This window comes from Haliaeetus leucocephalus, unplaced genomic scaffold (assembly GCF_000737465.1).
Source record: "Haliaeetus leucocephalus isolate CR32 unplaced genomic scaffold, Haliaeetus_leucocephalus-4.0 Scaffold953, whole genome shotgun sequence".
In the NCBI taxonomy this organism is placed as follows: domain Eukaryota; kingdom Metazoa; phylum Chordata; class Aves; order Accipitriformes; family Accipitridae; genus Haliaeetus; species Haliaeetus leucocephalus.
In genome coordinates, this window is record NW_010973389.1 from 3754612 (window position 1) to 3771955 (window position 17344).

General features: G+C 49.6%; 1 protein-coding gene across 2 annotated transcripts; it reads right to left on the reverse strand.

Annotated features, from left to right (window-relative positions):
- Positions 1–2117: 2117 nt before the first annotated feature.
- TOP1MT (topoisomerase (DNA) I, mitochondrial) lies at positions 2118–16010 on the reverse strand. Of its 2 annotated transcripts, none has more exons than XM_010584223.1 (14): positions 15832–16010; positions 13507–13622; positions 11196–11317; positions 10312–10434; positions 9650–9837; positions 8748–8892; positions 7734–7877; positions 7033–7218; positions 6353–6421; positions 5139–5253; positions 4523–4650; positions 3659–3753; positions 2780–2929; positions 2118–2362 (listed from the first exon to the last, which is right to left on the reverse strand). In XM_010584223.1, the coding sequence occupies exons 1-14, from the start codon at positions 15996–15998 to the stop codon at positions 2260–2262; spliced, it is 1851 nt and encodes a 616-aa protein (XP_010582525.1). In that variant the 5' UTR covers positions 15999–16010; the 3' UTR covers positions 2118–2259. The 2 variants fall into 2 exon arrangements, with proteins under 2 accessions (XP_010582525.1, XP_010582526.1); XM_010584224.1 differs by lacking the exon at positions 15832–16010 and adding an exon at positions 14611–14624 and having other exon boundaries at positions 13507–13631.
- Between the last annotated feature and the right edge of the window lie 1334 nt (positions 16011–17344).

A 17344-nucleotide genomic window follows, 5' to 3' on the forward strand; every position in this document is an offset into this window, starting at 1 on the left:
TGCAGCTGCTCCTACTAATGCAGCTCCTTTTTCTCACATTGTGCTTGAAAGTCTTTTTTCTCTAGGAAATACTTAAAAAAAACCCCAAAACTATTGGTTAATGAAAACACCCATAGTGCTCATCCAATTGCATCTTGCTCCTATTTTCTGCTGCTAGAAACCAGGAGCACTGTTTCACTAGGGGCTTGGCTGGAATTACTCCCTTATTTGGGATGGAACAAACTTTCCACCATAGTTAGTGGCAAATATTTGCTTTAACCTCTTTTGAAAGCCAGAAAGCATTTAGCAGGGTGGGCAGAAAAACATCTCCATCCATTGGGACCAAACTGGTTACTTCTGTTTCACAAGTAGAAATCCAACACAGAGGTCAAGGCATGCTGGGCAGCTCCTGCCTGTTGCTTGTGCAGCTGATAACTGGTCTACCTTTGCCAGAAAAATAAATCTTCCCACCATTCAGATTGATTTAGATCCCTGGTTTAGGAGTCAGTTGCATTATTAAAACCAATGAGAGCTCTTGGGGCTTGCAGAAACAGTCCAGTTAGGGTTTCACAAGCTGTCACATCTCAGCCAAGTGGTGGAGCACACCCCAGTGCAGATCTGAGATAAAACAGCATTGGCTTCACCCATGCATTTCCCCCCTTACATTTGTCATGACTTTGCTATTATACAGCAATTCAATTTTGGTGGCTCAGTTTTGCATAAGGGCCCTTAGGGACCAAGCACAAATGGTTTTTGAGATCTGCAGGCAGGCTCTTTGCTTGAAGGCAAAGGATTTCCTATCACACCTAATCCCCTGCAGACAACTGAGCATACACAGACCCCATTATAGAGACTGAGCCCTGGCTCAGACCTCTGCACATCAGCTCACCGCAGAACCGCATCCTGCCCGAGTTGCAAAAAGCCTCCAATCACCAATACTCAAAAAAAAAAATCACTTCCAGTTTTAATGAAATGCATTTCAAGTACCTGACTTCCAACCAAAATAGCAATAGTTTAAACACAAGAACAAGTGGCTGTAAATGAACACATGGGAAGCACTGAGAGCTTTGGACTACAGCGACCTGAACATCAGCCCCGAGATGCCAGAAGGCTTTGCTGCCAATGAAACAGCTTGCTTACACCTGAGAGTCACTGGTATGTAGGCTAACTGTTGCCAGGTACATGCTGATATCACTTTTTTTTTTCCCTCTGAAAAGCAGCCAATTAGGCAGCAAGCACCAGCAGTTTATGCTATCAGTCCCTGCCTGCTCCATGCCCAGCGGGAGCAGACTGGGGAGGATGCAGCCTGATGACGAAGCTGTCATCCCACGCAGGCATTGCTCCAGCCAGATTGCGTACCACTCCTCAGCACATTTGCATCTCACCGTAGTCTGGTCCAGCCCCACAGCCAGCATCATCCTTTCCCAGTGCTAGATCTGGGGCTGGACAGTTTAGTTTCTGCTGTGGATACAGACAGAGCCAACTGAAGCAAGTAGGGGAAAGAAAGCATGGCCTCAGATGAGATGTTCTCTCTCAGACCAAGGTTTAACCACACAGGGGTGATTAAAGTACACTTCACTCATGCCAAGGTGAATTTCATCCCTCCCACATGAAACCTGCTTTTTAATCCAGCATCTTCCCCACCTTCCTTCTCCTGCCATGACATTCTCTCCCTCCCACAACATTTTTCAATTTTGATTATATGTGTGCAATTGCACCATTTTGTCCTCTCCTCCTGAAGGTGAAAGGGCGCAAAATACCCTGCCATGTAAAACCCTGAGATTTTTCGCTTCCTCCCAGTGCATCCCTGATCCAAGCCCAGGTCTTAACGCTGCAGCTGCCTGTTTCAGTGCTGTCATTGCCTTGTGTTTCCCCAACAAGCCACTTCAGAGAGTCTGAAAAGGGCAGCACAGCTCCACTACATCAAGGAGATAGGATTAGATCTAATCTTGTTTATCAGCACAATTAAGGCTCTCATTCAATCTTCTTCCCAGACTCCGGAGGAGGAAAGAAAAGATCCAAAGCACTTGGCAACTTTGCAGAGGAATTAAAAGTTCACATCAAAGTCACTGCAGTCAGGATGAGTGTCACAAGTCAACAATACCTGTTTCAACTAGAAATCCTGTGTTTTCTTTTGTATACAGAAAAGGCAGAAAATACCCGTATCAAACTTCCATTAGATAACCCCCCAGCCCTACCCCTGCCACAACTGCAGCGGCACGTAAAAAAAAAGTTTCCAACAGCACCAAATGAGCACAAAGTAACATGAAAGGCACTGCCTCAGAATTCAAAGTCCTCGTCGGCCATGTCGATCGCCCAGGCAAACTTCTCCCTCTGTGTCTTGTTGTAGATCTTCTCAATGGGCACACCAAACTTCTTGCACCTGTACAGACCACAGGACAGCAGTGGGGAACGTGCTACCCATCCTGCTCTGCTCCCACCGCAGCGGTCCTCTCCGCTTGGGATGCGGCATTCTTCACCCATGCAAACTCCTTAGCCCCAAGCTCCTTAAGAAATTAACTTTGTGCCACTGCCGATAAAGACATGCAAAGCGACCCCATCTTGCCCCGAGGAAGGAATATCCTGCAAACAGTTATTTGCAGCAAGGGAAGCCTTAGCTTTGGATTTTGCTGGCCTCCCCCAACATCTGAAGGGCTTGGGGAGGTTTCTCTAGGCAGAAACAAAGTTTATTCCTTTCCCCCAAAGGCTCAGGCATGTGTTTATCCCCCTCCCCAGGCAGGGCTAGGTGATCCACATGTCTCTAAAGGAACATTTGTCCCATAGCATGCCCAAGACTTACCAAGCTATGGTAATCCTGGGGTCCAGGTAATTCAGCTTGGACGTGCCCAGAGCTATCTGCTTGTTCTCCTCCTTATCCGTGGCCTGGACATTCAACTTGGCCAGCTGCTCTTCCAGCCGCTTCAACAGCTTCTTTTTCTTCTCCATGTTGCTGAGGCCAGAGAAAGAGCAACACAGCATGTTAAAGGGAAAAAGAAGCAGTAAGAGGTAAAATACAGAGCGGTTCTCCTGGTCTGCTGTTGCATGGGAGCCTGATGGGAAGCCAATGAGCTTCAGTTCAGAGTAGTCCTACACTCACATTAAGTTCTATAAGGCCTGAGCCTAGAAGTAGTCTAGAACAGCAGAGTCAAAGACGCCATTCAGCACTAACCTATTTCTCAAGTACTTTGACCTGATAAGACACTTTTATAAAAAAGTTATTACCACCAAGGTTGGGCAAGCACAAAAGCCAGCATCCAGCAAAGACAGTCTCCCTCAAATCCAGGCTCCAGGAGCAACGACCATCTCTGACAATCTGCTCTGCATCTCACCAACACAGGGCATGAGCAGAAAACAAGAAACCCCAGAGTAAAACATAAGACACAAGCCTTGTTTCTCTCCTCTAGCCTCCTCCTGTCTCTGACCAGGAAATCACATTTAGGCTCTGGGAGAGAGGAGCAAATTTCGACAGCCCCTATGCAATGACTACTGCAAAGATCAGATAGGCCACAGTCCACCCTGCAAGTGTCCCACAAGAAAAAAAAAAAAAATGCATCAAGGCCAGTCTGTGTATCCCCAGCTCCAACCTCAAGCTAGGCATCCTTTGCACCATGGCGTTTGTAGGATCCATAGGGCACAGAGATCCCTCTGCAAAAGAAGATTGTAAGGAAGAGTCACTCACGCTTCTGCTTTGGCATCTTTTGTGTCTTCGAACTCATCTTCAGCTTTTTTCAGCTCTTGCTGGGCTTCCTCAACCTGTTGCTTCTTGGCATCAATCTGGGAAGGTAAATACAAAGTCAGCCCATGCTCCTGTCCTCTCTGTAGGTTTCAGCTGCCTCCCTCTTTCCCTTTCATTTGCCACACCACTCCTCAATTTCTTACCAGCCTTACTCCAGCCCCAACAACTTGCCCCTGCAGCACCTGCTGGAGCTCAAGCATTTCTTAGCATCTTGCTAAAAATCCTCACAGCACCGATACCAGAAATACTTGCGGCTCTTATCTGTTCATCTTGCACAACTGCCTGAGACCGACTGCCTCGTGACAGTGCTGGAGCCCTTTGCAAAGTCCCAAGCTCACCAGCAGAGTGTGAACAAATTAAAAGTGGTAGTTTGAGGTATTTCCATAGCAGACCTGTGAAATTTCAGCTGGTCCTCCTGCAAACAGCCAGATGGAAAAAACAATTTCCCTGGTCCCAAGCCAACTGTGTCAAAGCTGTACCATCACAAAAGGCACCCAGCTTGGTTTGTAGACACCAAGTGATAAGAACGAAAAAAAAAACAACAAAAAAACAAACCAAACTTTGCGCCATGTGTGCTTTGTCCAGCATTTGAACTTACCCCATCCCCTTCTATCCCTGGGTTACTGATGTCTCTGCACTGATTAAAAAAGCCACTACTCCTGGTTCATCCCCTGCCACGCTTGATCAATGTGATTTCTTTAGGCATCAGGTTATTCACCTTCCCTCTCCCCATCCTGCCACTCCTCCCCCCCCCAAAAAAATCAGAGGTGAGATCAGGTCTGGGGCTCTCAGTTTGGTCTGTCTCACCTTGGTCTGGAGGTTTTGCATTGACTTTTCAAAGGTTTTTGGTGTAGACCTCTGATGGTTGCATAGGATGGCCACAGCTCTGTTAGCTCGGTTGTAGGAGAGGAGCTTTCCTGCAACACTGTCTTCAGCTGGAAATAAACAGAAGCATCACTATGTCTCCTTTCTGGGACTTGGGGAAGGCAGGGAACAGACCAGAACAACAGCAAGTCGTTTGCCTTTCCCATCCTTTGTCAGGGAAGACCAATACTGGTTATGGAAATTGGTGAAAGACACTTGAGCATCACTGAAAATGATACTGTGCCTCATCACTCATGTTCCCAAGGCAGGCAAAAATAATGCAAGCAACCAGCAATGCAAGGAAGGGGAGAAAAAGAAAAACTCCCATCTCGGCTAGCAATTAGTCAGACTATCGCTGAGCGGGTAACTATTTCTCACTTAGCATGATTCCCAACCTGCTGCATATCCCCATAAGTTCCATACCACCCTACAACGTTGTGTTTCACTTGCCGAGGAGGGGCAAGCAGTTCTAGGGACCCCAAGGCAATGGAGGGACATCGCTGAGCCCATTGGCCACACGATGCAGCTGGTGATACCACAAACGCTGTGAGTAACTCACAGTTAGTGAGCGCCTTGAGCTGCTCCTGCAGGGTGATGGAGGCATTGTAGGTCCTGAACACTTTGGCACTCAAACCATCCATCAGATTCTGGAGGTGTCTGTTCAAGATGGATGTCTGAAGGAAGGAAGACAGAAGAGAGTCGGGGGAAAGGAAGGAAGAGAACAAGCAGAAGCCAGGAGATAATAAATATAGCACTTGCTTTTCAGACCATCTTCTACCCAAGCAACCAAATTAGGCATTAAAAAAAAAAATCTCCTGTAACTTGCAGATCTACTTGTTGGGTCAGGCCCTGATCTACCAAAAACTGGCACAAATTCCACCTAAACCCACAAAGAATTTCTCTGGAAGTCAACAATTTCTGCCTATTTAAGTCCAAGAGGACAAATCTCGCATCCAATATTACATCTCACATTTATCACGTATGATATTCTCTGTTCTACGGACCACATGGGGCTGCAGTTGGACTGCAAATAGAAGATGCTAAGAAGAGACATCTGGGGTTTGTAGGAAGCCTTATTTGTACCAAGAAAGCCTATCACAGATAAATCCTATCGAACCAGAGAGGAGAAGCCTCTTCAGAGGAAAGATGGGCAAGTGGCTTTGTAGGGGATGCAGGCAGAGGGGGAGCATGGGTGACAGCACCCCATATCCCATACTGAGGAAGAGGAGGGAGGAGGTTTTTGAAGGGGATTGGCTCAGGAGGGAAGGCTGCAGCACATCTCTCCAGCACCCCTGTGCTCCAGCAGCCTCTCACACTTCTGCTGAGCCCGGCCAAGGCGTGAAAGCATTGAACAGCTGAGGTTTGACACCTCCAGCAATGCCCCGAGCAACATGAGTGTGGGCAGGCTTTCCCAGGCTAAAAAAAAACCCAGGCATATGATTTAGGGGAGGAAAGAAGAAAACCATCTCCTTAGCAGGGACACAGGTTACTCGCGGGTGCAGGCAGGCAACCAAGCCTGCGTTCAAAGAAGCAGAGATGCTACCAGTTCAGAAAGAGGATAGAAAAAAATTTAAAAAAAAATCACAGCATCCCAACAGGGTGTTCAGTTACAGTGGAGTTTTTGGAGCGGAGATACTTAAAACCAGGGTAAGGGATGACACTGATGCAGCACCACAGCCTGGGAGCCTGCAGGCTGGCCAGGGATGTTGGGGTTTGCTTCTATCCCCTCTGGGCATTCAGCGCTGTTTCAAAAGCTTAGAGGTGACAACTCACATTGAGCCTGTCAAAGAGGTCGTCTGCTGGGTCCTTGTTCTTCATGAACAGCTGCAGGTTCTTGAACACCTAAAGAGAAGGAGAGGATGGCCCTGGTCAGGGACAAGGAGCAAATTGCTCCCAGACATCTCCATCTGCCACCTCACCCAGATAGACTCCGTTTCAGACTTGCGTAGTACACACCCTACCACACCACCAACCTTCTCAATTTCAAGGGCTGCCACTGGGACCACAAGGTCACCGGTTCCACAGGCTGTTTTCCCCCATCTCTGCTATCCCTGGCACTCCACCATTAAAATAGTCTATCCCACAGGCAAAGCAAAAAAATAAAACATCAATGAGGACAGTTAAGTCCTAACGCCCACCAGTCAACTGAGGATGCTCCAGCAGGAGGCAGGACTTCTCTCTCGTGGTTCATGGGCTAGAACAACCTTGAAAGCCCTACCCCAAAGTTTCTCCCCCTTCTCCAGGACAGGGTCAGGATGTGTGCATCGTCGTCACCCAGCGCTGTTGCATCTCACACATGTGCTGCCACCACGGTGTTAAAGCACAGGAGGCATCTTTGCAACAGGTTTCAGATGCAGATTTGGGACTGACGACCACCAAGCGAACCAACCCACCCAGCCAACCCTGCACCAAATTGTCACGCCAGCTCCTGCCTCCATTTCTGCCCCACTCACCGGCTTCTCCACCGACACTTTGTTGTAGTAACGGATCGAGTCTTTCCCAAGGAAGTCGAACTCCACCACGTGCTCCTGCCCATCCAGCTTGGGGTGCAGTTTGATGTGCTCCACACGTAGGGAGCAGCAACCAACCGTGTCTGCAGTCTCCCCTTCCTCCTTCTCATTGCCGGCTCGCAGGGCCAGCTGGAAGGAGACGGCAAATCACCCATCTCAGCCCAACTTCAATTCCCCTTTCCGAGGTTATTAAAGTGGATGTGGACACCCAGGGCTGGTGGGGGAGAAGAAAGGTTTTTCAGGACAGTGCCTCACTGAATGGCTACTGGGACCCTGGTGGAAACCAAGCAGTGACTGCCTCCAGCAGGAGATTATTTCACTGCTTTAAGGAAACCCTAAAATATCCCCCCCGAATAAAAATTATCCAGCTCTCCAGTGGGGCCTTTGCTATCACACAGAGACACACACGCAGATAAAGTCTAGGAAGGACAGTACAGCCACACAACTGCAGCCTCGCACAAGCATCAGCAGACAGGAGGAGTCACCATCCTTCATGATCATTGCCAGATACCTCATGAAGAGCAACCCTGGCTAGTACAACCAGCAGACACCAAACTAACTACAAAGTGAGGTAGATCAGGTAAGCTAAGCCCAAACCTCAACTAGGATGGGGGACCTGGGGGCCAGGATGAGGCTGCAGATACCTTATCGATGAAATAGAGGGCCACTGCTCTTTGCCGCTTCTTCATCTCCTTGGACTTCCAGTCGGCTCGGTACCGAGCACGGATTTTGTGGACGACATCCTTCAAGCGCCGGGCTACCTCATATTTCTGCCAGTCCTTCTCCCCCTGGAAAGAGAGGCTGAGTTATTTTCACCCAGTGCCCCATCTTCCTTCCACCCCTACCAGTCAGACCCTGTTCTAGGAACACCTCCAGCATCTAAATACTGCTCAAACCCCTTTGTTTTCTTGAGAAAAGTCTGTAAGTGGAAAAATCAGAGCAGAAACAGCTCGTCTACGGTTTCTGTGCCCTCTACTGGCTGTGCTGGATTTGGGATCCTGGCCAAGTCTGAGCTGCTCATAGTCTGGAGATGTTTTCCACCAGCTAGCAGCCAGCACACAGCGGGTGAGGAGCAAAGTGGTCAAGCGTTGTGTGGCCGTGGCCACTGCTGCCTGGACACCACCAGCATGGACTAACACAATGCACTTGCTCAGTTGTGCCCAACTTGCATGCAGTCTCCTTATTTGCTTTGAGGACTGGAAATAGCTTTAAATCACCTTTCCTTCCCCACAGGGTTCACTGCCTCCCTCCCACGGCACTACAGATGATGATCCCATCTCTCCCTACACTCTATTTACTGACATAAAGTAATTCAACCCCATAGACTCTGGTCCCTGTGGACCCTCTCAGCCCTGCCTGGCTCTCAACAGCCTTCCCTGGACACACATGAGCAGCACAGCTCAGGGCTGGCTCTGCCAGTAGCAATCCATCCCCTGGAATAGGCTTGATGCTTAACAATCATCACTGTCCTTTTCCCTTCACCACCCAATGGCACACTGATTAATTTAGTTTACCCCCTTTTTTTCAGGGGGAGAAAAAAAAAAGTACATTTTTGCTGACACACCACATCTCTGCGTTCCCCTGATCTTTCCACCTGGCAAAAAAAGCCAGTGGCCCAAGAGGCAAAAGCTATGTCTCAACAGCAGCATCACTCCAACCTTCAGCTTGGAGCTGGGGTTCAGCATGATGTACTTCAAAGTGTTCTGGATGTTTTCTGTCCACGAGGCCAGCCAGGTAACGGTGTTATCGAAGCGCACCTCCTTCCACTTGTGCCCTTCTGGCGGCTCGGGGATCTTGGAGTCCCTGCGGGCAGAGCAGGGTTGCAGCCCTCAGACCATGAAGAAGAAACAGGTCATCAACTGAACTGCTTCTTCACAGAGAGCCAAGGATGGTCAACACATTGCAGCATTACTTACAGAAAACATACAGCCCCCCCCCAAAATTGCTCCACAACACAATCAGGTCTTTGTCTTTTGTATGCTGGGGACAACAGGAGAACTTGCTGGGCTGGTGGGGAGTGTTTTGAATCACGGCCACAAGGTCTTCATATGGGTGGTTTAAGACCAATTCAACTCACATAACTTGGAGGGTAAACACTCTTAACCCAATCACTGCTTTTCCTCCCTCCAGTGACTATCCTGACGCTTCCAGCCAGCACGAGGGACCCATAAAATGAGGAGGAATGGCTCATTTGGAAAAGGAGCACAGGAGGATGACTACAGAGTTGTCTCTTCTTCAAAGGGGCCAAAGGAGCACCGCGGTGTTTGCAGTTGGTGTTGGGTGAACAGTGGGAGCACCAGTGAGAGATGGCAGCTGCTGAACAGCTTTCTGGCCACTGTACATCCAGAGAAACTAAAAGTCAGACCTAACTGCAAAGCAGACATCTGGAGGTGACCAGGAGGTGATAAAAGGGCTCCAGAGAGTTCAAGCCTCAGGGGGTGCGAAGCAGTGATTATAGGAGATAGCAAAACCCCACAGTAGCTCTAGGCAGAAGAGGTGTGGGGCTGCTTTTGGGACTGGGGTAAACGGCAAAAGCTCAGCTCTTCCTGTGGCAACTCACTTGCTGCAGTTGATGATAACATCTTCTGGCATGATCCTCTTCTTCAGCATGCCCATTTTGGGGTGGTCACCACGGCCACGGAAAAGCCCCGGCGGCTCAGTTTTGAAGTTCCCTATCTTCTCCCGGTGCCCATCAAGGATGCAGTACCCATACTCCTCCTGGATCTTATCTGCTTCCTCCTTCAGCTTCTGAAACAAGGACCATGCCACCATCATCCCATAGGATGACCAAAATCCCATGACTTATGCCTGCCTATCACTACCCACCTTTCCCTGGAGAAAGCAAGGCTGGAAAGGCAGAGCTCAAAGGGTTGGAGGAAGAGGTGAACATGGTCCAAGTCCACTCCCAACAAATGGCTCATCTCCACCTACTTTGCAAAACCTCATGATACGCTGGTGGAACAAGCGTGTGTGCCACCAGCCCCATAGCAAAGTCCACCATCCTCTGGACAGGGCAGGACCCCAAACCATGGTCTGAGGATGACTGGTACCCTGCAAGCCACGAAACATGCAGCATCTGCCAATAAACTTAATGCAGAGGGGTGTGATGGTCATGGAGACAGAGCTGGGCCAAAGGCAAGGAGACAAGCAGGAGCCAAAATACCCCAGCCTGGTCCCAAAACATATCAGCCAGTCCCAGATGTCATAGGACACAGCTCTCACCTGCTTCTCCTCTTTGGAGAGTGCTTTCCGTGCCTCACTTTTGTCCACAAAGTACTTGTGGATCTCCCTGAAGTCACACTTGTCCAGGTCCTTGATTATCTTCTGCTCCTTTGAGGTCATCTCCTGAGCAAGGGATAAGAGGGATTAGGTAAAGCCAGGAAGAAAAAGGGACTCTGCACAGAGCTGCTGCCTATCCCTCTCCTTCACAGAAAAAGAAAGACCCACACTCCAGTTCTTCAGAAAAATCAGAAGAAAGCAGACACCCCAGCTATCCTAGCCACATCCACCCAAGGGCAGGCAAAGCTGCCATGGCAGGAGGCCAGGCTGCCCCTGGACACCTAAGCCTGCACTCACAGAAAACCAAAATGCAGCCAGCTCTGGGGTGGAACAACCTCTAACCTCTGCTGTGGAAAGCAGCAGTCCCCAAGCATGACTGCAAGCAGCCTGCAGGGACAGCAGAAGCAGCACCAAAGGTATTTGGGGGCACATAAACTCATCCTAGTAGGGGTCTTGCTTTTATTTGCAGACTGAGCTGTGGTGCTGTGGGACCACGAGGTTAATCCTTCAGAGCGACACAAGCCATTTGTGAACATGTTTGCAAGACCCAGCACCTGCTTTCTTAGGTAGCATCACTAAAACTCAGAGAGAGCATAAGTGCCAACGTGAAGCTCTTGAGGACGTGGCAGACAGCAAGCCCCAGCCCAAACCCACAAGAAGCAAGGAAATAAATCATAAAATATAGAATCTCATAATTATATATAAAGAACTAAGCCACAAAAAAACTCATCCCCTCCATCCCACACTGCAGCCTAGGGATGACAGGTTTAACGCTGAGTGTTTAATGTGGAGGACAGACGGCAAGAAAGCCCTCACAGGGAAGGTACCTTCCTCCAGTCATTGAAGAAGTTGTTCTGGAAGATCTCCTTGGTCGTGTATTCATGATCGAGCATTTTGGCATAGAAGGTGGCAATTTCCTCCGCGGCCAGGCTCAGCTTCAGGGGTTTGCCTAGGAAGGGAGAGGACATTTAGCATCAGTTATAGGGACAGCACAACCCCACAGCCCCAGGCAGTTTTTTGGCCAGTCCCCATGCTCACTACAGTGCCAAAACAGGGACAAGGGGTGAGGACAGACACTGGCAAGCCTTCAGCACCTCCCTGCACCAGGCACAGCCTTGCCTGCGGATCAATACCCAGAGCACTTGGCACAGCAGGATGCTGTCACAGCCCGTCTGCAATCACACACTTCATTTTCTTTTCCAGGAGAGCGGAAATCCTGATTTATGTTAAGGTCACTGGGCACAGGGCTTTCAGCAGCCACCATGCCCTGATGAGTCCCAAACTAATGGTTCCACAGGACAACACAAAAAGATTTGCTTTCGGACCATGATCACTTCCAGGACCATGCTGAATAGCCAGGATCCCACTTGGAGAAGTTTCATCTCAAATACTTTCCCACACAGATGGAACAATCATGGGAAGCTCAAAGCTGAGATCTGTGCAACAGATAGAAATGCAAGAGCCTCTCATGGTTGTCCAGTGAATCTTGGATCATTTCTTGGAGGTGGCAAAGCCGCTGTCCTCTCCTGAGCTCTTTGGCTAGAGCAATGAAATCCAGCGAACTCAAGGAACATCTTGGCTCTTCCTAGGAAACCAATACTTTGAAATAGCTTTTCTAGGCAAGCTGCAGGAAAAGCTGCAGAGCTCCAGGAGACAGTTCGATTCTACCTGCACCAGACACTCTGGTGTTTGAGGTGCCTGACCTCCACCTGAACTGCACGGCATGGTGGGTCACAGCCTTATAGCAGCCCTACAACCACCTACACACACCACCAGCTCAGCCATGGTCCCTTCCAATTTGGGGTTGCTGCCTGTCCACAAACGGTTTTTCATCCAGGAACGGTGACACCTTTTAGCAAACGAGCCAACGTCACCCAGGATCCCAGACCAAAGCCATCAGCCTAAATGCACGCAACACAGATGGGTCTCCAAAAGCTCAGAGGCCACAGGAAAGGTCCAAACCCTACGCAGGACTACATACAGCTGCCAGGGCTCCTCCTCGTAGATCGAAAATAGAAAAAAAAGTCTGGGACAGCCCCATCGATGTCCCAGCAGTGCCCTCTGGTGACAGCGTTGCCAGACACCTCATTTCCCCAAACTACCCATTTTTTTTCCTCCCATGAGAACCCCACAAGGAATAAGAAGCCCCAGTGAGGGGGCTGAGGAGAACCAAGACCCCATGGGACCGCAGTCCCCTCCCATCTCCAGCACCCCTTGGCCAAGTCCCAAGGTCCTTCTTGTCTCCCTTCCCTTGATCTGTCAGAAAACAGTTCAGGAACGGAGCCAAGAGCAGGGAGGATAAGGCAGCCCAGCAGGCAAGGTGGGAAACCAAGGAGGATGGCAGAGACCTGGATCCATCCTGCCAATCTCTCAGCCCCTCCACTGGTGCACTGAGGTGCTGTAAGGCGATGCGCGGTGGCCCTACGGACAACATCGGGAGCCATGGCCGGGAGCTCAGAGCAGCCCAGCCAAACCCTGCAATGTCTTGAAGGGCAAGTGATGTGTCAGTCACTGAGGCCATGGGACAGGCAAACTGCAGCTCTCAAAAGCAAAAAAAAAAAAAAAAAAAAAAAAAAATCACATTTTCCCAGCTTGTGGGGAAACCATGCATGAGCTGACCTAAAGCTCAACCCCAAAAAGCATCTTAATGCGAAAAAATTTATTTTTTTTTTCCCTCCGGTCCGTCTTCACAAGAGGTACGCAAGGACTTCAGCAAACAGCATCAAGATCCATTGCTTCCCCTCCAAAAACTTAGGGTCCAGCCCCACACCACTGCATGTCCTGCAGCCAGGAGAGGCTGTGAGCCGAGGTGCAAGTCCCAAATCCACACACAGTTGCATTACAGCACCCTAAAACCAGCTGCAGGCACCCTATTCGGGGAGCTCCACATGGGAAGGGATGCACGAAACACCCTAAAACCATCAGGAGCTCATTAGCTTCCCAATCACCCCATAACTCCTACCAGGTGCAAAATCCTCCAGCTTTAACCCAGGGTTCAGGCTTTATCCAATGGGATATTTAGACCCTTTAATAATTTGTGGTTTGCAATACTTCCCCCAACACATAAGAGAAGATACCGGCTCTTCAGCCAGGCAGAGAACTCCACATGGTCCAAGTCCCATCTCAAGGCAGACATACCATCATAATAAAACTGGACATCATCAGGCAGCGGCTCATACAGGGGGACAAAGTAGGGTCCTCGATGCTCCAGCTGGGTCCACTTTACCCCATCTTCTTTCTTCTCCTCTTCCCACCTGGAACAGATGCACAGGGACCCATGAGAGCATCCCAAACCTGGTGTCTGGGACCTTCTCCCAACGTCATCCTGAGAAGATGTTCTGTGAGCAGTGACGGTTGCAACAAACCCCAGGTGAAATCCTGTTGTCTCTGCTACTGCCTCAGTTTCCCCATTCTTTCAAACAAGGAAGACTGCAATGCAACCTAGGGAAAGGTGTCCTGGGGAAGGGGACACGCTTGGTGCGGTGACATGGAGGGATGCAGGGGGAGAGTGAAGGGATGGATCAGTCAACATACAATATTCACGCTTACATATACCTATGATCTTAATGCAAATAAGATTTTAATGTACCTCTCCCCCCCTCCAGAGCAAACAGAATCTTAAAGTCACTGCAAGCCTTAGCTGTGAAATGAAGATTTAAATATTTAAAAAGTAAAAAAAAAAAAGTAGTCAAAACACCCACCCTGAAGATCAGGAGAACAGCATTAAAGAAATAACCCAGATCAGGGGCAAAAGGAAGAAGTCCGCTGGAAGACCGTTGCTGACAGCGCTGCATGGAACAGGCAGGGGATCTGCACCCTGCAACTCAGCGCCAGCCTGGCTGGCACTGACCTCTTAACCCCAGCATCTCTGGAAAAAAAAAAAAACAAAACCAAAAAAACAAGGATTGCTGGGAAAACACAGCAAGATTTCATCCTGGGGAAGAAAAACCCCAGTGTTTCTTGCTCAGCGGTGCCCCGGAAGCATTTCCGATCTTTCTCCTCCCCACGGGAAGCGTGGTGGAATAAATCAATCACATCAAAAGGTGCACTGTGCCAGGAAAACATAGGGAAAAAAAATTAAAGAAAAAAATCAACAAGCTACAGAAAACCTGGCTGAAAGCATCTCGGAGACAGGCAGCCGCAAGAGTGATTTGCGGGATGCTGCAAGGGCTTCATCTCTCCTCCCAAACCCACACGATCCCCCATCCCGGCAGAGCATCACCCACACTCACCTACTGCAGCCCCCCCGAGCCCGACCGGAGGCAAACCAGGGTAAGCTGGGGATGACGAACCCTTCAGCCAAGCGGCGAGGAGGCAAGATGCAGGTACGTGCCACCGCTCGCCCGCAGAGATAACAAGGCTGACGGATGCCCAAAGTCACCCCAAGCATCTCGCCCTGGCACCCTGCTACCCACTGGGACACGGCGATGGTGATGCCCGAGGCATCGCCACGAGAAGCCACCACGGTGGCCAAGCGGTCCAGTTTGTGGCAGTCTCCACGTGCCAGGGCAGCGCAGCCTTATGGGAAATGTAGTCCTGCACGTGTTTCGGGGCAAAACTACTGCAAATCGAGCTGATGCTATGTACCAGCCTCTCACCTCCATGCCAAGCTCCAAAGTAAGTAATGCCCCAAACTAGGCATTACTTAGCAAAAAAAAAAAACAACCAAAAACAAAAAACAACACCCAAACAAAAAAAAAACCCAAAAAACCTGCTTAGTCCCACTTTGCATGCCACCCTGTGCCTTGCAAAAGCTGTCCCAAAGATCCAAGCACCCTTGTCTAGGATAACACCCTAACAGCTCCCCACAACCTGGGTTTGCAACAGGCTCCAAAGTATCCAGCCCCCTAAATGCTCCTTCTCTGCCCCAGATATTGGGGTGATCTGGGAGAGAGTGACACCAAGTGACTAAAGCCACTGCTCCCTGTCACCTCGAAAAAAGACAGCATCCATCAGCCCCACTCACACATCTTTTCCCCATGCTCTTCTGCCAAAAAGCTTGCCTGGGTTATCCAAACCCTGCTGCAAAAGGGAAAAAAAAACCCAGCCAAAATGCAGCCCCTTTATATCCTCTACAGCTCCCTGATATGGGTCCTGCTGTCTTGGAAGCTGTTTTATTACAGGGGATTGTACAAATCATCTTCTTCCACCAGCCATGAGCATCTGCCTTCCCTGGCTGGGCACCAGCAAAGCTATTTCAAGAGGAATACATATTATAAGAACAAAAAAACCGTACTATATAAATACTATTTTGTATTCAGGACCTCCCGTTATCTCTCATCCCTTTCCTCCTGCCAAGAGTGTGAGTTCAAGGCTTCAGAAAATACAGCAGAGCAGTTAAGAATAGTAAAAAAAAAAAAAAAGAAAAGAATTTTCACAGTTTCACCCTAAGAAATAAAACTAAAACCCCAATTGCATCAGCATTAGACCTGCCCACGGGCCAAAGGCATGCAGGACGCTTACCATTTCCACTTGTTTTCTGCCTCTTTCTTTTCTTCCTCTTTCTTCTCCTTTTTAGGCTTTTTGTTGTTCTTTTCTTCTCCTTCTTCCTTAGATTTCCTTTTCCGGGTTTTCCCTGGGGCGTTCTCCTCTTCATTCTTCTCTTTGCTCTTCTTCCTCTTCTTTTTCATTTCTCCCTCTGGCTTTTTCTCCTTGATTTTCTGCTTTTTCTCTTTCCCTGGCACATCTCCCGTCCCTTCCTCACCCTCCTCCTCCTTCACCCCCTGCCCAATCTCTGCACTCTGTGTCTCTCCCCATCCTTCATCCCCTTTCTCATCCACCTCCTCTTCCTCCTCTTTCATTCCTTTTCCATCTTCACTTTCCTTTCCCACCCCATCTCTCTCCCCCAGTTCATCTCCCACTCCTTTCTCTCCTTCCTTCTCATCTGTCTTTTCCACCTCTTGCTCCTCTTCCAACATTTTTTCCTTCTTTATTTGCTTCTTCCCCACCCTCTCCACCCCCTCCATTTTCACCTTCTTGTGCTTCTCTGCTTTCCCCTTCTGCTTTTCCCTCCCATCATCCCATCCCTGGGTGCTGTTGCTTCTCCCTCGTTTGGCTCTGCCCCATCCCGCTGCCCGATTCCTGCCTTCATCAGCACCCTCCTCTTCCTTGATGCCCTCCATCACATCCCCAAGGCTTTCCTCAAATTCATCCTTTTTCCTCCTTCCTTTTCTCAGCGATCCCTTTCCCTGTTGCTTCCTTTGCTCTTGCTTCTTCTCTCTTTTCTTTTTTGAGTCTCGGGCATCCCCTCGCTGCTGTGGGACAGGGGGGTCCAACTCCTTCTCCTCACCCTCCCTTATAGTGGTGACCCCCAAATCCATCTCTAAAGCCTCAGGCTCTCCGGAGAGGGATAGAGTCCCACCAGCAACACCATCGCTTGGCTTTGGGACCTGCGGGAAGCAGCCATAAGGGAAGAAACATTGAGGTTGGGAAAGAAAAGAGATTATCCCAAAGACCAAATGAATGGAGGTGCTCAGGGATGTGCAGGATTGGGTCCAGGGGTTGACAGATCCCTCCCCAAGGTTTCCTACCCCAACTCCAGCCTCGGTCGCCGAGAGCCGCCATCCCGCTGCAGGTCCTGCTCCCTGGGATTTACAGCATGACCTACAACAAAAACGCAGCCACTTCTCACCACATTGGTGAGCGGCAGCCTCCTCTTACACGCAAAATTAGGGGGTTGCTTCCAAACAAGCCCTTGTTTCCCTTCAAGCACCCTGGGTGCTGTGGCGAACGGAGATATCCCAAAGCAGCAGTGACCAGCTCCCATAGGAATAGGATTGCCCCAGGTTGCAGCTTACGGAATGAGGAAGCTCGAATGAGCAGGACCACAAGATCTCCAGACCAAATGGGGGAAGCCCCAAGGAAATGTCCCCAGAGAAGGGGACAGGTTTGCAAGGTTTGGCAGCACCCACAGAAAGCAGGACAGAGATGGCATCAGGCTGAGCATCGTGAACGCACTGGAGGTGGAAACCTTGTG

Bases quoted from the DNA above. Each gene is read 5' to 3' on its own strand.
- TOP1MT (XM_010584223.1), bottom strand. From the start codon at position 15,998: ATGAAAAAGAAGAGGAAGAAGAGCAAAGAGAAGAATGAAGAGGAGAAC. The intron at 10,435-11,195 runs GTACCTTCCCTG...TCCCTTGCTCAG, and splicing joins TCTTCAATGACTGGAGGAAG to GAGATGACCTCAAAGGAGCA. The intron at 6,422-7,032 runs GTGAGTGGGGCA...CCTTCTCTTTAG, and splicing joins AAGTGTCGGTGGAGAAGCCG to GTGTTCAAGAACCTGCAGCT.